Here is a 23,370-nt window from a genome sequence, read left to right as displayed (position 1 = left end):
TGAACAGTTTATATCCATCCATGACAGTACTCCAGTTATGTGAGTTTTCCCACCAAGTCTCTGTTATTCCAATCATATCATAGTTCCTTGACTGTGCCAGGACTTCCAGTTCTCCCTGCTTGTTTCCCAGGCTTCTTGCATTTGTGTATAGGCACTTACGATAACTCGCTGATTGTCCCCGCTTTCTCAGTCTGAGACAGGAATCCTCCCCCTTGCACTCTCCTGCTTGTGCTTCCTCCCGGTATCCCAAAAAAACATTGCTACCAGAAGTGGGGTTTGAACCCACGCAGACATATGTCCATTGGATCTTAAGTCCAACGCCTTAACCACTTGGCCATTCTGGTAAGTGCTTGGCTTCATCTGCAGCAAGGGAATTTAGGTTAGTTATTAGGAAAAACTTTCTAACTGTAAGGGTAATTAAGCTCTGAACTAGGCTTCCGGGGGAGGTTGTAGAATCCCCGTCACTGGAGGTTTCTAACAACAGGTTGGACAAACAGTTGTCAGGTGTCGCCTAGGTTTATGTGGTCCTGCCTCAGTGCAGGGCCTGGACCTGAGGATTTCTCAAGGTTCCTTTCCAGCCTACGTTTTTATGATTCTGTGAAATTGTATGCTGCTGCAGTAAGCTCCGGGAATGTTCCCTCAGAGGATGTGTCCTTCTCATACATGGGAGGGAAATTCTACTCCATGGTTTTATATCTCTGGGTTTCCTTAACATGATACTTCAGCAAATGCCAGTCTTGACATGGAGAAACCAGTTCTTGCTAGAGTGAAATGGGATTCACTCTCCGATCTCCATGTTCATTCCATCTTCAGCTTCCTCACTTTTTCAGCTCTTTTCAGAAACACCAGCCTTTCTTTGGTGACTGGGAAGGACTAATAGGCATCTGATTTGATTCAGCATAATATCGGGATATAAACCAAAGAGGGCAGTCCTATTCTGTTTCTAATGCAGATGGCCACACGCAGGGTTCAGCTGAGTTCGGAAAACTCATCATATTTGCAACAGTGGGTTGGATTGAAACTCAGGTGCTCAGTCACAGCACAAGGAAAGCTAATACCCATAAAACAGCTCTCAGCTCTCCTGTTTTATATAGGGGAAACAGAAAATAGGTGCTGAAGGGCCAAGGTAGGGAGGGATGTTTGATTTTATAGCATGTGTTTTGCAATATAGAGTGGGGGGAGGAGGGAGGGGAGACAGGAAGAGTGGAGGGACTTCTTAAGAGCCCTTCTGTCTCAGCAGTCTAGGCCAGCCACAGAGTGTACAGTGAGCTCCTTCCTACGTCCATCCTGCTGCACAAAGCCTTTTTCATAGCACTGGAACAGGGAGAATAGTCTTGTGGTAAAACTGAGGACAAACCAGACCCCCTGTTGGCAAATAACCCAGGCCATTTTTTTCACTGCATATTAGACACAAAGATTAGTTCAATATTTTAGAAGGGGCTTGATTCCCCCTTTGGGTTTTTCTGTGTCAGAATCCCTTTTCCAGTGGGATTTCTGCAACCCTGTATGATCTCTCACAGACACACATACTATCTATAAATAGATGTACCATTCCTAACCTCACCCAGCAAATATAGGACTATTTTGGCCTAGGAGTGTGGGATGTGGAAATGAGCCGATGACTAGGCTGATGTCACAGAAAAAATGGAAATGAGAAGTGAGTTGTTTGGAAAAAGAAAAAGAATAAATAAATGAAGTTTGTTGGTTTTTGTTAAAAGTGGGATTTATTTATAAAGCAAAAATAGCCAGTGTTGATTTTGAGAGAACAATCAGAAACTAGGCTGAACTTGTTTTTTTCCAGAGAATTTTCTGTCCTGCTTTAACCTGATTTGATCCCCCAGAATACGGGCACACAGGGGCAGCTCTATGTTTTTTGCCGCCCCAAGCACGGCAGGCAGGTGGCTTTTGGCGGCACACCTGTGGGCAGTCCACTGGTCACGCAGATTCGGTGGCATGCCTGCGGGAGGTCCGCCGGTGCTGCACCATTGGCGTCCCCGCCACCAAATTGCCACCGAAGCTGCGGGACCAGTGGACCTCCTGCAGGCATGTCGCCGAAAGCCGCCTGCCTGCCGCCCTCACAGCGACCGGCAGGCCGCCCCCCACGGCTTGCCGCCCCAGGCACATGCTTGCTACACTGGTGCCTGGAGCCGCCCCTGCGGGCACAGATGCCAGAGATAGCAAAGATCTATTAGATCATCACATCTATTCCCAGGCAAAAGCAGGATATAGTCTCCTGACAGTTGTATCAGACAGTATCCGTGATCATAGCTAACAGGTCAAGAAAAAACAATGCAGTTGGTCAAACAAAATTAATCGCTACTTGGTTGATCTCCATCCCCAGACACATAAACACTCCTTGCTCCATTTCCCCAAAGAAATCTACATGCCACAAAATGCATAGCTAGACTTTCATACAGTCCCCTGTTGTGGTGATGAACCTGACGTTGCAGTTCATTAACAAACTGATCACTAGAAACGAGTCAAACATTTGTACTCTATACTGGTGAGTGGGCTTTTTTTCCTTTCCTTCTTCAAGACAGGAAATTATGTCCATTTGAAGATGACCCTTTTGTTTTTGTTGCAGTGAGGTCTATAGGTCACCAACCATGGACTGTGATGGTTCAGTCTTAGCCAATCCTAGGACGTAGCATTATAGGGATGCAGGCTGTGAGGGAGCCCAATCCCTTGAACATTGTTAACAATGCCATACAAACGTGGTAGCTCATTTCAACATTAGGGAAAGAATCATAGAAACATAGGGCTGGAAGGGACCTTGAGAAGCCATCTAGTCCACCCCCCTGAGCTGAGGCAGGACCAAATAAACCTCGAGACCATCCCTGACAGGTATTTGTCCAAAATGTGTTTAAAGACCTCCAGTGATGAGGATTCCACAACCTCCCTAGGTAACCTATTCCAGTATTTAGAAATATTTTTCTAATATCTAAATGAAGAACATTTAATCACCATCCTCTTTATAACAGCCCTTAACATATTTGAAGACTATGAGGTCCCCCACTCAGTCTTCTCAAAATTAAACCTTTCCTCGTCAGTCAAGTTTTCTAAACCTTTTATCATTTTTGTTATGCTCCTCTGAACTCTCACCATTTTGTCCCCATCTTTCCTGAAGTGTGGTGCTCAAAACTGGATATGGTACTCCAGCTGAGGCCTCACCAGTGCTGAGTAGAATAGAACAAGTATCTCCCATGTCTTACATACAACACTTTTGTAAATACATTCCAGACTGATTAGCCCTTTTCACAATTGCATCACATTATTGACTGATACGCAATTTGTGATCCAGATCCTTTTCTGAAGTACTACTGTCTAGCCAGTTATTGCCTATTTTGTAGTTGTGCATTTGATTTTTTTTCTTCCTAAATGTAGTACTTTGCACTTCTCATTATTGAATTTCATCTTGTTGATTTCAGACCAGTGCTTGCAATCCCACTCAGTTTGCTGTCCTCCTCAGATTTTATAAGGATACTCTCCACTCCTTTATCCCAGTCATTTATGAAAATATTGAATAGTACTAGACCCAGGACAGAGCCCTGTGGGATCCCACAAGATACATCCTCCCAGTTTGACAGAAAATCATTGACAACTACTCTGAGTATGGTTTTACAACTAGTTGTGCACCTACTTTATTGTCATTACATTTAGACCTCATTTCCCTAGTTTGCTTATGAGACTGTCATCTGGAACTGTGTCAAAAGCTTTATTAAAATCAAGATATTATATCTACTGATTCCCTACATCCATTAGGCCAGTAACCTTATGAAAGAAGGAAATTAGGTTGGTTTGGCATGATTTGTTCTTGACCAATCTGTGTTGACTATTCCTTATCACCCTATTATCCTCTAGGTGCTTACAAATTGATTGTTTAATAATTTGTTCCAGTATCTTTCCAGGTATCGAAGTTAGGATGATGGGTCTATAATTCCCCAGGTGGTCTTTGTTCCCCGTTTTTAAAAGGTATGTACTATGCTGTTGTTATTATTCATAATAATAAAATAATAATAATAATTACTAATTAATAATAGTAACACCTAGCTTTCATAGAGCACTTTTCATCAGTAGATCTCAAAGAGCTATACAAAGGAATTCAACATCATTTCCCCCATTTTACAGATGGAGTTTGTGTAAAAGAAACAGACAGAAATATGTTTATCTAACAATGAGCAGATAAGGAAAATATGACATTTAGCAACCAGAATGAAAACAAGGATGAGTGTTACAGAAAAGGGTGGGAAGGGGCAAAAGTGGGGTAACCATCCTACTATACCTACTATACACTACAGTGTATTCCTGTGTGTGCATGTTCATACATCACCGGGGCTGAACCTTGTAAAGAGAATGAAGCAGACACTGCTTGTTGCAGAATTTGGTATTTTATTAGATTGCTAGTCAGATATTTTCATTGATTTGTAGATTATAAAGACAGAAGAGACCATTAAAATAATTTAATCTGAACTTTTGTATATCACAGGCTATATATAGAAACTCACCCAGTAATTTCTGCATCAAGCTCATAACATAGGCATCATTTGCATTTCTACTGGTTTGGTGCCAGTTCATAAATTCAGGCTATGGTTAAACTGGAGCTGGCTTGAGAACCTGGAGTAGGATTAGTGCCAGTTCATGGCCTTGGGCTAGTTTGAGGGCCAGATCTAATTGCAGAGTGGGGACAAGATTCTGGGTCTGGCTAGAACTGAAGTTGGAGCTAGTCTGAAAGCCCAAGGTAGGGTGAAGATTGAGACCATCTTGTGGGGTCAGGCTAAGATAAGGGTCGGGCCAATTTGAAAGTCAGGGCGAGGTATAGAGTTGGGAACAGATTGTTAGCTTAGGTGACTTTTAGGATTGGGTCTCGCTTGTGGACTCAGGCGAGGGTGATGGTGGGGTCAGTTTGTGCCTCCAGGCTTGGGTTTGAACCAGTTTGTGGGCATTGGCTGTGGTTAGAGTTGGCACCCATTTGTGGGCCTGGGCAAGTGTTAGCATTGGGCCTGGCTGGAGATCCCATCCAATGTTTAGGGTTATCACTCAGGAGGGTTGAGGCTGGGGCCAGTTCACTGCCCCAGGCTAAGTTAAGGATTGGGGCCCGCTCATGGTCTCATACAGTGTTAACACTCCAGCACGCATCACACACATGTATTCACAGCAATCTGCATCACACTTACAGCTTGAAGCAGAGAGGAAGGGAGTGGGATGGCACAACATTCTTCCTCCTTTCACTTGAGCTCAGCATGGAAGCAGAGGTGCAGCCTGTTGCATCAGTGCTCTCAATGTCAACAAAGAAGGGGACAGCAGTACTCCAGATATAGCTCTTCCTTTTGCCCCGCTCCTTATCTCTGGTTCGGATCAGTGCAGTGGGGAGCAGGTGGAGCAGGGGGGAGAGGAAGCAGGGAGCCCCGTATTTTACTTTGTGGGTGTGACCAGTCCGGAATTCTAGGATTCTGAGCACAGCAAATGTGAGTCAAAAATAGATGGCTACCCATTTCCCCCAGACTGTTCCTGATCTCACTTGAAGTCCAAAAATGTATTTTTGCAGTACTACAGACCATTGAAATAAGACAAATCTCTCTCTGAAGCAGACTGGCCATTACTTAAGGTGTCTTGTTTGCCGACTGTAGGAAAAATAACATCAAAACAAGGAGGTATGCAACAATATTTGAAAAGCATGAGGAAACACCTGCAGAGTGCACATAAAAGTCTTCAATCCAACCACACTATTTTCTGCATTCTGAGTTTCTTACCATTTGCCTGTAGTTTGATGCTTTCCCTTAGAATCTGGGGTTTCTATTCCTTTCATAAAGACTCCTTTTACATCAGCTGTTGTGTTTGGGCTCATTTTTTGACATTGGCCCTGTCTCCCATGTTGGTTGTGCTCCAGACCTACAGCTCGCAAGTTTCATAAGGTTGTTTTGACGCAGCAAAAGTTGACCTTTGCCAAGTGCTGAAAGGGGGCACTGTTGAGTAGTTTTGGTTTAAAATTTGATCTACCTTAAAAATATTTATTATCTAGTTGGAGAAATGCCTTCTGGGTTCTAAGGATCTATTTATTTTCACTTATATTGTATTGACTTTAAAGGCAGGTTAAGAAAAAAGCATTGTCAATACACAAGCACATTTTTTGCCTTTCTGAGAGTTGATTATTGGCTTGCATAAGTGTTCCCAGGTTGGAGAAGTCTGCCATGAGTTTAGTTAATAGGATTACAGGGATACAATTGAATTAGATTTGAAAACTCTGTGGAGCAGGGATTATATCTTCATGTAAAGTCAGATCCTCTTAGCTAGTGTACATATGGAGCTATGACCATTTAAACCTGCTGAGTATCTGCCCTGTAAAGTGCCATGCCATGCATGGAGCTATATAAATATTAAGATCAAAGTCTTTAAAGTAGCCAGTGAGCTGGCATACCTCAATTTGTAGGTGCCCTTCTTGAGCAGGAGAGCCATTAGCAGAATTCTGAACAGTACTCACTTCGGTGTTCCTGCCAGGAGGATGGACATAACGACAAGTGCTGTGCACATGGGCCACAGGAGTATTAGGATAAGGGGATAGTTAGCTGTCAAGAAACTGTAGCTTCTTCCCAAACCCTGTCATCATTACTGACCAAGCCTTAGGATGTCATGACCTAACCAGTTTCCCCAACCTGGAAAGATTACAGCAGGGTGAAATGTTAGATGGGTGTTTTGAGGGTAAAGCACAAACCTATTGTTAAAGGGGATGGGTTAAAAAACACAGGGTGGAAAAACAAATGTATTTATTCTCTTTGCAGGAAATGATTACATCATGTGTAAGATGTTAAGAGACTCATTCAAAGCTCTGAAATGCTTCAAAAATAGTTAGTGTTGGGTTTTTTCAATTATTCTGTAAAAATCAGAGTCAAATCTTTGTTTTCAGTGCTCCTTGACACTTTGTTGTATACCAGTATTTTTTAAGACTACTTCAAAAGCCTCCCTTCACATAAATCATGGATCATACTAAACAGACAGACAGATAATAGAGGTATTTGTAGCAGTGTTTTCCTGGTCATGTCAAATCCCTTTTGCACTCAGGGGAAATTCTAGGATGAATCTGTTGTTGCCAATTGTAGCAGGGTGGCATGCCCCATGGCCTGAGGCTAAGCCAACCCTGATTACACCATGAGCCCCCCTTGAAGAGAATAAGGTAATTCAAATATAAAAGGCTGCGGAAAACGATGGGGAGGGTGTGGTTGAGAGAAGCTCAGGAATTAGAAGATGCAGGAGAAGGAAGCAAGGTCAGACAGCTGAGTTCTCTAGCCGGAAAGGGCTGGGGACTCTCAGCTTCAGACGGAGCAGACTGATGGAGAAAGAGCTCTAGATGTGGCTGAAGAACTGGAGCTAGCTCTGAACTGTTGAATTATTATTTTGGACTTTATGCTGAGGACTCATTGAGGACTGGTTGGATTATTTTGTGATTCAGGACTCTGAGGTCAGAGCTTTATTTGATATTAAACCAGCCCCAGCATGGAGTGCTGTGAGCAACAAGAAAGACTGTATGGAGTGTTTAAGGGGCCTCCAAGAGTGGGCTAACAGGGGCAGGGTACCTGTGAAGTGATTCCTAGCCAGGAGGAGCACTTGCTAAATGGCCATGGTGCTACACCTGGGAGCTCTCACCAGAAGTGACTCCCCTCTGAGACACAGCTCAACCCACTCATGCAAATACCCTTGCTTATAGAAAGCACAACCCATCTCCCTCACCTATGAGAACATGCTGCCCCAAGGGCTTTGTGGAGAGAGGGAGGAACCCTGTTCCTATAATATAAAGCCTACTCTTGGTGGCTCAGGAGTGTCAATGATGAACCAAGACCATTCACTTACAAAGGGGGTGTGTGCTGAATATGGGGGAAAGTGGGGAGAGGAGAGGGCCTGAGGTGTCTTGCTCACTCAGTGGCTAACAAGGAGATTTGGGAAGTTTAATTCAAAGGCTTTCACTTGCTCTGAATATCTAACATAGGCATTGCCTCCAATTTTCCATCTTTAGTATTTAAAAAAAAAAACAAAAAAAAAAACCCCTACACTGAGCCTAGACACCAGACTGATATACACCAGATTTTGATTTTTGACTGACAAATACAGACGTGAGCTGACCTCAAGTCTCCTTCCCAGGCTGAACCTGCCAAGAGTGTGATGACTCTGCTGCAGATGGGTCAGTTATGCCCCCTGGTGGCCATGCTCCTACAGCTCTCCTGACAGCACAAGCCTCCCTGTATTGTGTCTGGCATTTTCTCTTGTTATTCTCCCCTCCCCGCCCCCAACTCCTAGGGACTCTTCATACTCAGATTCTCCTCTGTGCAGTAGAACTCACTTCTCCATGAGCAGTAGTTGTCAGAAGAGGTCTGCAGAACTCCCAAGAGCCATACTCCCAAGAGGCCATATGTGGCTATGACCCTGTGCAGAGGCACTGGGCCTCCATGTGACTTGCCTTGGCCTCCAATATATTCCCCCCCAAAATATCCATGGGGATCTTGTGGTTTGGGGAATGGGGGAAGTGAACTCTGTTACATCAAGGATGCAGGGTCAACCCTATCCCCTGACAGAATGAGGGGCAAGCTCAGTTGCCAGCCCTTTATACAGGTGCAGCCCACGTAAGGGAACACAGGAACCTAAAGAAAGACATTACTCCTGTCACTTCTCCAGAAGGAAAGGAGCAAGTCAGGATCCGCAGTTTCACCAGCTGACTTTTGATTCCAGACTTCTTAGACCACAAGCCCAGAAATCAAACTGCCCTCTGGCTAAAAGGGGTCCCCTAACGACAGGGTTGAGGCATAAAGGTAGGAAGCTTCTTTCACATTGTCCCTTCTCTGTGGCAAAAGAACTTCTGTTCCGAGGGGCTTATCAATCCATTGCCACTCTTCTCTAGCACAAGTGAGGAGGAAGGGGACAGAAAAGAGGAGAAATGAGAGCAGGAGGAACAGCCAAATTCTGTACTGACTTAGACTTTGTGCAGCCTTCTTAAAGATAAAGGGTCAAATCCTAGCCCCATTGTAATCTATGGGAATTTTGCTGTTGCCTCAATGGTGACCAGGGTTTGGCCCAAAGTTAGTGGGTTTGCACAAGGTGTAAGAGCAGAACTTGGCCCTTAGAAATTGGAGAGAGAGAGTGCCTCTGTAGAGTGCTTCATATTTAGAATTATCAGCCCACAATAACTGCAGTGTGGAGGAAAGCTATGTTTATCCAAGAAAGCCCACGAAAGCTTATGCTCTAATAAATTTGTTCGTCTCTAAGGTGCCACAAGTACTCCTGTTCTTTTTGCGGATACAGACTAACACGGCTGCTACTCTGAAACCTATGTTTATCCAAGCAACTGGCTACATTTATCTGGAATGCCACAGGACCTGGATCTCTTAGGGATAATTTCTGTGCTGCAGAACAACATCACAGACCCACATTTACCACTTCAGGATCTGATTATACCCTTTTATTGTAAATTTCTCTCTCCACTCCTGCCACCTCCTCTCCAGAGGACTGAGTTCCCTGTCAACACTGAATGCCTTCAAGGCCCTGCAGAACTCTGGCCTTTCCTTCTTATCCACCCTTGTTTCTTATTGTAAAACCCCATCCCCTCCATTCTGTCAATGATGCCAGCCTCACTGCCCTATCTGCCAGTGTCAGGGTTCTCTCCTCACTCTGAACTCTGGGGTACAGATGTGGGGACCCGCATGAAAGACCCCTAAGCTTATTTCTACCAACTTAGGTTAAAACTTCCACAAGGCACAAATTCTTCCTTGTCCTTGGATGGTATCACTGCCATCGTCAAGTGAGTTAGACAAAGATTCAGGAAAAGGACCACGTGGAGTTCCGGTTTCCCCAAAATATCCCCCCCAAACCCCTTCACTTCCTTTCCTGGTGAGGCTTGAGAATAATATACCAACCAAATAGCTAAACAAGGTGAGCACAGACCAGACCAGACCCTTGGTTCTTAAATCAGGTTCTTAAAAACAGAACTTTATTATAAAGAAAAAAAAGTAAAAGAAGCACCTCTGTAAAATCAGAATGGACGGTAATTTTACAGGGTAATAAGATTTAAAACACTGAGGATTCCCCTCTAGGCAAAACTTCAAAGTTACAAAAAACAGGAATAAACCTCCCTCTTCGCATAGGAAAAATTCACAAGCTAAAACAAAAGATAAGCTAACGCATTTCCTTGCTATTAGTTACAATTTTTGTAATCTTGGATGCTTATTTCAGGTAGAGTTTTAGGAGATGTTTTTTCCTGCCCTGGTCCCTGTCCTGGAGAGAACAACAAAGAGAGCACAAACAAAACCTCCTCCCACAGATTTGAAAGTATCTTCTTCCCTTATTGGTCCTTTTGGTCAGGTGCCAACCAAGTTATTTGAGCTTCTTAACCCCTTACAGGTAAAGGAGGGATTTTATACTACCCTTAGCTGTATAGTATCAGAGGGGTAGCCGTGTTAGTCTGGATCTGTAAAAAGCAACAGAGAGTCCTGTGGCACCTTTAAGACTAACAGATGTATTGGAGCATAAGGTTTCGTGGGTGAATGCCGACTTCGTTGGATGCATCCGACGAAGTGGGCATTCACCCATGAAAGCTTATGCTCCAATACATCTGTTAGTCTTAAAGGTGCCCCAGGACTCTCTGTTGCCCTTAGCTGTATGTTTATGACAGCCAGTTTCTTCCACAACCCTCTCTCTGCTTTCTTCCCTAGCTCTCCGATGCTTGACAGGCCTTTCCTGAGCTGGTCTACAAAGGCTCTATCTTCTCCTCATTTAAATCCCTCTTGATGCCCCAATTCTTCCAGGATGCCTGGAAGGAACTAGTCTGATCCAACTCTCATTGAAGTCAATGGGAAGACTTGTATAATGTCAGTGGAAGTTGGAACAAGCCTCCAGTTCTTTATCTATCTGAATTGAACTGTTCCTCTGTGTGGAGGAAGGAGACTGAAATAGGGAATTAGTGTGAGAGAAAGATGAGAGCTGAATTATGGGGGGGAAGCCAACCCCAAGGTCAAAAAAACCTATCATATCCTGATTGCTTTGCTTGTCCATTGCAACCCTAGCCCCATCCTCTGCCTGCCTTTTTGTTTTGCTCCTCAGGATGTGATGTCTCCATGGTTGGAACAAATTTAGCACCCAAAATTGTGCTACCACAATCTAAATAACAAATTATTATAACAGCAGTGGGACTGGTAGGGCTCACCTCACTAAAAAGAGGTTCACAACTTCTCCATCACAGATCTGGCATTAGAGTTTTGTGTTTGTCACCAGCAATGGCCTCTGGCAAAATCCTTGTTGGTGGTTGACACATCTAAATGAGAATTCCCCCAGGAGCTCAGCACATCCTTCTCAAGGCACACATGACTTGCAGGTGTGGTACCTGATCCAACTGCATCAGGAATTTACTTGTGTTCTCTAGCTTCTGAAGAAAGCCTTGCCCCTCCCAAGTGCATGCATTACTGCAAACTCCCCTGCGCCCCATAGTTTTCCTAAAGTATTATTCTTCACATGAACTCTTAGCAATCCACATGACTTCAGTATTAATGAAGCCTGTTGTTTCTTCCCTCACCCCCCCAGCCAATGTAGAACTTTGGGCAGAAAGTGAAATAGCAGCCCATTGCGCAGCAGGACAGGCAAACAACGACATGCCTCTGGCTCAGCAATTGTGCTGAGTTAGCAATCTCTCCTGCTGTGCAATTACAATGCAGAAAACTTCAATGCCAGCAGCATTTGGGGACTACTACTCGTATATGTCAATTGGCTCTTAACTACAACGCATAGTTTTTAACTGTAGATGTCTCAGTAGGACGTCAGGCTGCTTGTCCTTGGATGTTCACATTGTCACTCATGTAAGGTGGGCACTTCCCTACCTACGTGCTGGTTTGAATGTCCCAGCTGTGGACATCCTATTAAAGATAATTTAGAAAAGTACAGAAACTATTTGTACCCTTTTGGTTTATTTATGCTGCATAAAGAGGACCTGAAAGGCCTTAATACTTCTGGCTTGTCTCTTACAAAAGGAGTTCAGATCTTATCTATGCTGTCTTTCCTGAAAGACCAGGGGTGAAAGTAACTTAAAGGACTTACTGGTACTCCGGAGTCCTTAGGAGGGGGCGGGGCCTCAACCAGAAGAGGCGTGGCCTCTACTGGAAGAGGCGGGGCCTTTAAATCCCCAGGCACTTTACATCACCATCGGAGGGGGCCCCATCCTCTGGTGGAGCTTTAAAGGACTCAGGGCTCCACTGCAGTAGTGGCAGCTGGGAGCCCCTGGCCCTTTAAATAACCGCCTGAGCCCCCAGCTGCTGCTGCTATCCCAGGGCTACAGCAGCGGGGCTCGCGTTGCAATTTAAAGGGCCCCGGAGGGTAGTGGCAGTGGGATCCCCGAGCCCTTTAAATCACTACCCCAGCCACGCTGCAGGAGCCCTGGGGTAGCAGCAGCAGCTGTGGGCTCGGGCAGTGATTTAAAGGGCCCAGGGCTCCGGCTGCCCCTACCACCCCGGGCCCTTTAAATTATCCCCAGAGCCCTGCTGCCAGAGCCCTGGGGTAGTGGCGGCGGTGCTCTGGCGGCAAATTAAAGGGCCCGGGGCGGTAGCAGCCACCAAGCCTCTGGCCCTTTAAATTGCCGCCCCCAGGATAGCCCTCTGGTAGCCGCTACTGCCCTGGGCCCTTTAAATTGTCCCCGGAGCCTGCCGGAGCCCTGGGGAGGCAGCGGCGGGGCTCCAGCGACTATTTTAAGGGCCGGGTTGGTAATGGCTGCTGCAGCCCCGGACCCTTTAAATAGCCGCCAGAGTCTGCTGCCACTTCCCCAGGGCTCCAGCAGCAGGGCTCTGGGCAATTTAAAAGTCCCAGGGCTCCAGCCACTGCTGGGAGCCCCAGGCCCTTTAAATTGCCACCAGGGGAAGCCGATCCGCCGCGGTTTAGCATACCGGCTTACTTTCACCTTCGTGAAAGACTCAATGGGTGCAGCTACACTGGTAAATTTAGTGTCCATCTTACAAAAGAGCTGGCATTGATGCAGCTTCAGCAGCATTAAGGTGCTACTGTAGAAAGGAATCTAACAATAGGTTGGTTTTCATCACCTGATACAAAAAACATCTGAGTCCTGTCTATACTGACACTTACAGCTTTGTTACACTGGTGCTGCTGCACTGTTGGGGGCAGGTGCTGTGACACAAATACTAATTTCTGTTGAGTGTGTAGACAAAGGCTTATGCAGGATTGGCAAACTACCAGGTTTAAGACCTCACAGATACCATGGAACTAAACTCTGATTAACTGAGAGGGGAAAGGATAGTTAGTCAGGCTAAGCCCTCTTTGCTTTGGGTTTGCTTTTGTTTAACTCAAAGGCCTGAGATGGAAGGAGAGTTATTCTATTACAGTTTCAGCACCCTGATCTTGCAGTTAAGGGTTGAGAGGGCTCCTAGGCCCTCTGAGAAAGACCTCTTGCACACCAGGAAAACATGTCCTGACTTTTCTGATATTTCTAAAGGGGGGCAGGGAAGGAATCTTATCTTTTGAAAAAAGAAATCTTCAGGTCTCCTTTGTTCGTGTTGCTACTCTGGTGCTGACTGTAAGCATAGGGCGTGGCTACACTTGCAAGTTAGAGCGCATTAAATCAGCCCTGGGCGCCCTAACTCCTGAGGTGTCCACACTGGCAAGGCACTTAGAGCGCCTGAACTCTGCAGCTGGAGCACTCTAGTAATCCTCCTCCATGAGAAGGATAAAGCTTGCTGTGCCCTGGCTGAAACGCCCAGGTATTGCATTACTGCACTGTGATTGGCCTCCGGAAACGTCCCATAATCCCCTGAAGTCAAGTGGTCACTCTGGTCATTGTTTTAAACTCGGCTTCAGGCATGTGGATATCCCCTTTCTAACAGCTGGCATGCTTATCTGCTCCTGGACACAAAGCAAACCATTACTGTGGAATGCTGCTGCTGCTGAGGGGGTGTGTGTGTGAGTGAGAGAGAGAGAGAGGCGGGGGGGGTCTGCTGCTGTCTGAACTTACAAGACAGCATGCTGATACAGTCTCTGCCCCCCAAAACACAGTTTCTCCTGCCACATACACACAACACATTGCTTGTCACACTCCACTCCCCCCCCCATTTGAAAAGCACACTGCAACCACTTGCACACTGGGATAACTACCACAATGCACTGCTCTCTGTGGCATTCCAAGAGCTGCTAATGTGGCCACACCACTGCACTTGCAGCTGACAGTATAAACACACGGCCGTATTTTCCCTGCTGCTGTCTCCGAAGGCTGGTTTGACTCCCAGCACTCTACATCTGCAAGTGTAGCCAAGCCCTATAGACAAGGGAAAATCAGGGCTGGCAGTACTTGAGTTACCTGGTTAATTAGCTCAGCTGATGAACACCTTTGCATGCCCTTGTCTATACTAAGAGGCCAGCAGTGCACCAATGCAGCTATGATGATTGCTGAATCAGGGCTGCTCCTAATTGGCTGTTTACATTTAAGCAAAAAAGGTCACAAACCCAAGCTTGCCTCTTTAGGTCACCTTTAAGGTGCTCAAATAGCCTAATGACTCTATTGTAGAGGAGATGGCAGAGCTGTATGGTTTGGCCTCTTTAACATACAAGCATTTTAAAAAGCAGAGGCTGTGAGATAGATTCCACTCCAGGTATCCTGAAAGGCCATTACATGGGGCAGCCTGTTCACTTTCCATTTTCCCTGGGGCCTTTCCAGAGGGGACTCAAAAAGGCCAAAGTGTCTGGAGAAATACTTAATATACAAGATTTCAGGATTTGCCAGATGGTTTTGTTTTCACTGAAAGCAAGAGTGAAGCATCTGTTTATGTTCCTTATCTCAGGTTATCCTGTCTTCCTTGAGAGAGGTCAGATTCTCTTTGAAGGCCAGCCTCACAGCTGGAGAATTAAATCTGCTCTAGCCTTTAGCATTGTAGCAGAACTGCCGTGCTAGCTGGCTAACCCTGGGAATGTGACAATAGCACAAGATGTGGCAAATACAACATGGAAAAGAAAAAACAACAAATCCAATCAAATAAAATTAATCTGTACAGAGCTGTGGAGGGAAGCGCTTGAACTGGCTTGCTGTTTGACCTGCTGCCTTCCTAGGCAGGCCCAGAGCAATTCCTGCCTACCTGTTAGATAGGATGGCATTCACAAGACTTTATGTGTCATGTAACAACTGGTCTTCTGGAATAGCTTGTGTTGTAGAAGCCCAAATTACCTGCACTTACATACAACTGCTAACTGCACAAATGGCCTCTGTGCTCTGCCTCTGTCAAAGGAAATTTAGGAGCCCAATTCAGCTCTGGGGGTGGTAGTTTTACAACTCACAACTGAAGTAAACAGCAGTTTACTCTCCAGCTGCTCACCAAGATCTACTAAAAAGGAAGCTGTTTGGTGTTTTAAAATGTTTATTATGGTCTCTGAAGTCTTCCAATATATTCTTCTTGCACTTTTACCTACTAGAAGTGCCATTAGTATGATACAGATCAGAATGGTGATGGACACCAAATACCTCCCAGTAGTTTGGGCCAAATGCTTTCCGCACCCAGGCAGTTTAACCTGGGGACATTCTGAATGCTGAGTTTTCGGGAGTGGTTTATCAGGGCAAAGCTAAAACTTGGGCACGATAACAGGCAAAAGTCACACATTCAGAATAAATTACCATTAGTCACTGACTGAATTATTTTAATGAAAATATCCTTTATTTGCAATGAAACAGCACAGCAGAAATGCATGTATTGGCATCTAGTTAGCAGTGTAAAATCACTTCAGACTGGTGCCAGTGGATTTAGCCCCCAGCAGCAATGCACGAGGTGGAGGCAGCTGCTTTTGCTTCAGTGCTACTTTCCTGCCGCAGCAGCTTTCGCATGGTGCAAGGCTATGCTGCACGAGCCTTGTGAGTGCTGTGACTTCCCCCTTGAACCCAAATAGCATACTGCCTAACCCCACTGCCACGCAACAAACCACCAGCTGGACTCAGGCACCCCCTCATAGCTATCATTCGGCAGCTGGTTCAGTTGTTTGCTACCTCATCCCCCTGCAAAAGTAACCAGCTAGCTTAGACTAGTGACCAGATAGCAAACATGAAAAAATCAGGACAGGGAGTGGAGGGTAATAGGTGCCTAGATAAGAAAGTCCCCAACATTGGGACTATCCCAATAAAATAGGAAAGAGTCTGGTGGCACCTTAAAGACTAACAGATTTATTTGGGCATAAGCTTTCGTGAGTAAAAACCTCACTTCTTCGGATGCATACATCTAGTCACCCTAGCTTAGACTAGTGTGGGGCCTCTAACCAAGCAGCCCCCGAGCAATCCTGGGTGGAGCCCATGACTCTCGCCTGCCTGACCAACAGGCAGCCGGCGCAGAGCGCTCAGCTGAACTCTCTCTTTTGTATGGGTAGGCGGCGGGCTGGGCTCCGTCACGGCCTCTAACACAGGAGACTGGGAGTATCTGCGGCCTCAGCTTTCCCCCGAGGCCCTGCAGCGCGCCCGGGGCTCCCAGGAGAGGGCGTCAGGAGTCGGCTCCGTAGGGCAGGGAGCGGGTCTGCCGTCCGGAGGGTCCGAGCCACGTTTGCCGAGTCACCGTGAGAGGCAAAGACTCGGCTCAGCCCACGCCCGCCTCCGTGCCCCGCGGAACTGCGTGGTAGCTCAGCTGTCCCCTCAGCCGCGTTGCCTGGCGTGAGCGGAGAGTCGGGGACGCCGGCTGCGGTTCCTCCATCGCCCTCCCGGCTCTGCAGTGGTGCGAGGAGGGGGTAAGTGGAGCAGGCAGGCGCGGAGCCAGCCCTTGCTCTGCACGCCAGGGCTCCAGCCCGCGCTGGCCCGTGTCCTCGCTGTGCTCCGAAGGGCTTTCTTTGGCTCCCCCGAGGGATTGTGCTGGGTCCCGCAGTTCGGTTCCACATTGAATTCAGTGCTAGCCGAGCAGTGCCTTCTACAGTGTAGTCTCCGGAGAGGTGGAAGGAAATGTTTTGTTTAAAAAAAAAAAAAAAGTTTCCTCCAACTCCTAAAGGTGTGCGGGCCCCGGACCCCTACATGCTGAATGGAGGTGCAGATCCCTTGGAAACTTTAGACATAGTCTGAGGCCCCCCAGGAGTCTGCAGACCACAGGTTGAAAACCATTGACAGAGACAGTTAGGAAACAGGAAGTGCTCTTCTAGGACAGTGGTTCTGAACCAGGGGTCTGGAGCACCTGGGGGGGGGGGGGGAGGGCACGAGCAGGTTTCAGGGGGTCCACCAAGCATTGCCTGTGCTAGACTTGCTAGGACCCAGGGCAGAAAGCCAAAGCCCTGCCGCAGAGGATTGCAGCCCCGGGACCCCCAAGCCCCACCACCCAGGGCTAAAGCCGAAGCCTGAGCAACTTAGCTTAGCAATGCCCACTGTGGCATAGCACCCTGTGCAATTGCTCTGCTTGCTACCCTCTAATGCCAGTTGTTGTGGCACTGCTGGGCCGTGGAGTTTTTATGTCATGTTGAGGGGGCCTCAGAAAGAAAAAGGTTGAGAACCCCATTGTAGGAGATATTGGTACATTCAATTAAAATATTTTCTTACAAGCATATTATCCTTCTCAAAACAGATTTCTGTTGACAACAAATCTCTAGCATGTAGGGCCGATTTCCCCTCTGCCTTTTCACAAGGTGCAGAGTGATGACTTTTTGGAGGAAGAATAAAACTTGTATCTCAAGCAACTATTCCTGTTGCTTAAAATTTCTGTGATGCTGTTTCCACTGCATGTTCTTTGCTGCAGTCCTGTCAGCTATCTGGGGGGCAAGAGATAGTCTGTAAGAAGCTGAGCTGTACAAGTGCCTGTTTCAAACTGTTCTGAAAGTTCATCGTCAGACCATACATATTCTGGCTTCTGTTTTACTCATTGTTAGTACTTTGAGTACATGATTTGTCTCAGTGATTTCAATAGGACTATTTAAGCCTTTGCAGGATCAAGTCCTTATTTTCCACAGGTAAGGAGCTTTTGTGACACCCTTATTGTTTCCCTTGTTCTTAGTGTGGTGGGTGTTTTTTCCCGAAGAAGCAACTCTGCTATCTAGGATGGGATCCAAGCTCTCAGTGGATGACTCAGTGCGTGTTGTGATCATTGGAGGAGGTTTCGGGGGAATCGAAGCTGCCAGACAACTGAAGTCCTGGGGAATCCCTTTTGTTCTTGTGGACATGAGAGATGCATTCCACCACAATGTGGGTGCTCTCCGGGCCTCTGTAGAGAGTGGTAACTTTGCTTTTTCCTAAAGTCTGTGGACCATCTCTGGTCCTTGAAATATGTTTACCCTACTGGGATATGTTTCAGAGTAGCAGCCGTGTTAGTCTGTATCCGCAAAAAGAAGAACAGGAGTACTTGTGGCACCTTAGAGACTAACAAATTTATTAGAGCATAAGCTTTCGTGGACTACAGCCCACTTCTTCGGATGCTTATGCTCTAATAAATTTGTTAGTCTCTAAGGTGCCACAAGTACTCCTGTTCTTCTTTCTACTGGGATATGTGGAGCTTCTTTCTGAAAGATGAACTGCGCAGGTTTAAAAAACTCTTGTAAGATTCCAAAAGAGAAAAATATCTCTAGCTGTGGTTAAACTAAGTTATTTCTATATTCTGATAAAACTTGAGACCGCTAGTGCTTTCTGAGAAACCTGAGCTGCAGATTTGTGATTCACTTGCACAGTGACAGCACAAATGCAGTTGTTCCCACTAATAGTTATCTGCAAAGACAAATTTGTAAAGTTATGCCAGCTGTGAGTTTGCACAGGCATTTGTGAAGATTTAAAGATACCATAAACAAGACCGTGAAAGATGACTGCTACTCTAAATTGCTATCTTAAGCCTCTTTGATACTTAGAATGTTACTCTAACAGCGGGGGCATGAGCCCTGTTGCTGAGATTCCTCAGGATCTTAGGGCTCATCTGCACTGGGGTTTTAGTGACATGGTTTTGTTGAGGGCCTTGCAATATTAGGCTTTTTCCTTTAGAGCCCCAGCTCCAGAAGTAATGGAATTACTTGAGAATCTCAGTTTAATTACATTGAGTTTTAGCCCTTAAGGTTGGAGAGAGGCGTGATAATGTGACACTGAAAGCTCAACATCCCGAAGGCAAATAAGAACTTTCAGCTTAACTTCTTAAAAAAAGTAAATGATTTTAGAGCCATTCATCTTTAGTTGTTTTTTTGGTGGCGGGAGGAGGGGAGGAAGGACAGGGTAGGGTAGGGTGTCAGCTGACTTGTGTAGCTTTGTGTGAGTGAGTGTGAGAGAATGCTTGGGGCTGGCAATACTGGTGTAGCTATGCCAGTTCAACCCCCCTACTGAAGACATGCTGCCTGGGTGTAAAATATGACTGGTAATGTACTGACTTTCTCTTCTCAATAGTGATCAGTTAGTTTAAAAAACACAAATCCCTTCCTCTCAGCCTGCCTCAGTGTTCCAGTACATATCCTGGTCCTGGACTTAATGTAAAAAGTCATAAAAGAAATGCTGTCAAATAGCATGAGACCAAATGTAGATCTACATTAAAATGGTATGCCTCCCAACAGCTAATGTCTTTGTCTAATACATTACTCTGCAGCTGAGACAGTTTAAGGAAAAATAGCTCCTGTTGTGGCCCATGATTACCCTGCTAGGAATAGCATGGTTGTTCTCCAACTCTTTCATTCTAAATCTGACTGCACACCTTGAGAGAGACTTTCAGGGGCCTACCTCCCCTCCATCCCCATAACCCTCCAGTGGTCTGGTGTCAATATTCATTCTGTGGTTCACTGTATAGGGTTCTACTAGAGGTCCATGGACCATAGTCTGAAAATTGCTGAACTATCCCCAAAGTTAAGATGGCTTTGCCTTGTTGGCTTGAGTTGTGGTTTTCTTATGAAACACTTCTTCCCTCAGTCAGTTAATTCCAAATGAGATTTCTGGCTTGGCTACATGAGGACTTCCAGGAAAACTAATGCAAATTAAGTAAAGGTATGAATTTGAAGTGGATTAGTTAAATAGCAGTAAACCTCTGTGTGTACATTGTCATTGAGGCTAGGTCTACACTACAGACCTATATCGATTATAAAATGGATGAAAAATCCACACCTGAGCAACATAGTTATACCGACTGAACTTCCCTGTATAGACAGCATTATGTCAATGGGAGAGCTTCTCCTGTGAATGTAGCTACCGTCTCTTAGGGAGGTGGATTAACTATGCTGATGGGAGAAGCTCTACTGTCAGCAGGGGCATCTTCACGTACAGAGTTACAGCTGAACCAGTGCAATTGCACCACTGTACATGAAAATAAGCCCTCTGAATTAAAGTGGTCTTAATTCCTTTTAGTTTAATTCACTTTCAAAGTGAATTAAACTAAATTAAAGGTACTTTAATAAAAGCCTGCACACAGGGATTTAATGCAGTTTAACTAATCCACTTAAAATTCACACTTTACTTAATTTGATTAGTTTTCCAGGATGTCGCTGTGTAGAGACACCCTTAATTGTATGCCTGCCTTTTTCAGTTCTTGTCAACTGAAGCAAAAACTTTCTGGGTTCTACTGTGTGGCAGAGTGAATAGATGTCAGGACACTAGTGCCATGGAGCAGGCCTTTATTTTGTGTAACAAGAAAGCAAATTCTTATAACCAAAGGAGGGCCATTTGAATAGGACTTCTGGAAACATAGTGGAAAATGGGGTTTCTAGTCCCCCTACTTTCCTTTTTTCTTAACCAGTATATAGGTGGCATTATCCTCCTTTCATTGCAGGATTTGCCAAGAAAACCTTCATCTCTTACTCTGTGACCTTTGAGGAGAGCTTCCGACAAGCCAAGGTGGTTGGAATAGACCTACTGAGGCAGAAAGTCTTGCTGAATGATGATGAGGTGAGTGCATTGGGGACAGACTGACTAAATGACTTCCAATGAATAATTTTACTCTGCAAATGCAGCAGTGAGCAGATGATTTTCTTCTCACTCTCATGTTCAGATTTACTGTTTCTTTACAGGGTTTATCTCTTTGGACTGATTGCAAACTACTAGCTGAGGGAATACCACCTGAAATTCAAGTGGTGTTGAAGTTCCAACTCTTTTGAATTTCAGACGTATCATCTGGATAATTGGGGTTTGCCTATGTACCCATGTGTGGTGCAGATATTCACATAGGTGCTGACTTACCAAGTTGCCAGGGGTATGTGCTCAAACCCTGCTCTGCCCCAGGCCCTACCCCCACTCCACCCCTTTTCCTCCAAGCCCCCACCCTGCATCTTCCTGTCCTGCTGTGCCCCAGGCCTCACCCCTGCTCCACCCCTTTTCCTCCAAGCCCCCACCCTGCCTCTTCCAGCCCTGCTGTGCCCCAGGCCTCACCCCTGCTCCACCCCTTTTCCTCCAAGCCCCCAAGCTCAAGCTCCGCCCACCCCTCCCAACCCCGGCTTGGTGTCCAGCCGCCTGACCACATCCCTCTCCTACTGGTACTATGTGCTGCTGCCCTGATCTTCGGCCCCAGCGCTAGCCCCGCTCCCACCTGCCCCCACTAGGCACACTCAATGCACCTGGGGCCAGAGACTGGGGCAGAAGCGCGCAGCGCCAGCAGGAGAGGAACATAGCCAGGTGGACGGACACCAAGCCAGGGTCAGGAGTTACAGCCTCTGGATTCGGCGGGCTCCGGCCCCGATTTGGGTGGGCCTAGTTGGATGCTAAGTGGGTGGGCTGCGGCCCCCTTGTGGTTATGCCCCCCCACCTCTTTCCACCCCCACTGCTCCCCCTCTTCCCCAGCGCCTTCTACACGCCACGCAACAGCTGTTCTGTGGCAGGTGGCGGTCAGGGGGGAGGTGCTGACCTGTGGGGCTGCCAGTGGATGCTGAGCACCCACTGTTTTTTTTTTTTTTTTTTTTTTTTTTCCATGGGTGCTCCAGCCCCAGAGCATCCATGGAGTCAGCGCCTATGAGTACTCAGATGTTCAAGCTAAAAACTCCCTTTATGTGAGCCTCTGCAAATAACTCCCTTGTTGTGCAAAGTGACCATATAAAAGAGGGCAGGGCATGACCCAAGCAAACTCACTTTAAAGCCCAAGCCAATGATTACAGAAGAGTTAGAGTAGTTGCCCATCTTTAATTGTAGTGTTTCACCAGGGAGACATCTGCATCCCTTTGTTCCCAAAACACGCCTCATGTGGCAGCTTCCTACTTATCAAAGCGACAGGGCGTAGGGTTGAGCTGGGAAGCGGAGCACAGCAACTATTCAGTAAGTTTGGATCTGTGGTGCAGCATTCAATCCTGTCAGGCCCTCAGGCAAGCTGTTCCCTTCCTTGTTGCTGGTAAGAAATGCTGAATTAACAGCGCAGAAGTCTTTCAATCACAGGATAAACGTATGGACAGCAGCAGTGTAAGCTTCCCAGAACTGCCCTGCCAAAGCATTTTAACCCTGTTCTGGAGGGACCACCCTTAAAAGGAGAGAGTAGCTATGTCTGCACCATTTCCATATGTCTGCACCATTTCCATGTGTCTGCACCATTTCCATTCAGTGTCTAGACCAGGGGTCGGCAACCTTTCAGAAGTGGTGTGCCGAGTCTTCATTTATTCACTCTAATTTAAGGTTTTGTGTGCTAGTAATACATTTTAACGTTTTTAGAAGGTCTTTCTATAAGTCTATAATATATAACTAAACTATTGTTGTATGTAAAGTAAATAAGGTTTTTAAAATGTTTAAGAAGCTTCATTTAAAATTAAATTAAAACGCAGAGCCCCCCGGACCAGTGGCCAGGACCCGGGCAGTGTGAGTGCCACTGAAAATCAGCTTGCTTGCCGTCTTCTGCACGCTTGCCATAGGTTGCCTACCCCTGGTCTAGACTCTGCAGAGATGGCCAGTAAGAGGGCCAGCTCTGCTGGTAACTTGTCATGTACATATTTGTCTGTCACAACTTGGACTGAAGCCACAATACCCATTTTGCATAGTGATTGCCCCTAGAAAAGAGGCTGTGATATCCCATTACAAACTCAGACTCACCCAGTCCCCATTAATATCTTCGGATTGAATACAGGTAAACAATTATATGAATCATTTAGTTCTGCAAAAGATGTTTGTTTTTGAACTGAGTGTTGCTATTTAGCCCCAGGGCAGGGGGAGGTGTCGGAGCACCACCTGCAAAGCGACTCCAGTGTTCGGTATCCTTTATCTTGGACTTCTCAAAGTGATGTCTGATCCCACTCTCTCCCCTTGTAGGAGCTTTTCTACTCTCACCTCATCCTTGCTACAGGCAGTGATGGGCCTTTCCCTGGGAAGTTTAACCAGATCGTTGACATGGAAACTGCCATTCAGACTTATGAAGACATGGTCAAGGAGGTGAGATTGAAAACCATCAGTGGAAAAAGTGATGGGTGGTTCTGTCCCTTTTGAGAAAGATATAAGAAATTATAGTTATGGTGAGAGCTCTTATTGGTCTCCAG

The 23,370-nt window shown here is 46.1% G+C and overlaps 1 protein-coding gene and 1 non-coding gene across 3 annotated transcripts in view; one reads left to right on the top strand and one right to left on the bottom strand.

Annotated features, from left to right (window-relative positions):
- Positions 1–261: 261 nt before the first annotated feature.
- TRNAL-UAA (transfer RNA leucine (anticodon UAA)) lies at positions 262–344 on the bottom strand. Its single transcript has one exon. It is a non-coding gene; the product is annotated as a tRNA-Leu (tRNA).
- A 16,057-nt stretch (positions 345–16,401) lies between these two features.
- The window catches only part of AIFM2 (apoptosis inducing factor mitochondria associated 2), a 31,925-nt gene continuing 24,956 nt past the window's right edge, over positions 16,402–23,370 (top strand). The window contains exons 1-4 of one of the 2 annotated variants that reach the window (XM_054034408.1): positions 16,402–16,722; positions 17,967–18,185; positions 20,697–20,812; positions 23,147–23,266. In XM_054034408.1, the coding sequence (XP_053890383.1) occupies positions 18,011–18,185; positions 20,697–20,812; positions 23,147–23,266 (411 nt within the window). In that variant the 5' untranslated portion in view covers positions 16,402–16,722; positions 17,967–18,010. The remainder of the gene's footprint in view (positions 16,723–17,966; positions 18,186–20,696; positions 20,813–23,146; positions 23,267–23,370) is intronic. The other variant, XM_054034407.1, reaches the window with a different exon arrangement.

The sequence above is a fragment of the Malaclemys terrapin genome, chromosome 7 (assembly GCF_027887155.1).
Source record: "Malaclemys terrapin pileata isolate rMalTer1 chromosome 7, rMalTer1.hap1, whole genome shotgun sequence".
Lineage (NCBI taxonomy): Eukaryota > Metazoa > Chordata > Testudines > Emydidae > Malaclemys > Malaclemys terrapin.
Note: the sequence above shows the minus strand (reverse complement) of the source record. Positions and strands in the feature narration are given on the sequence as shown.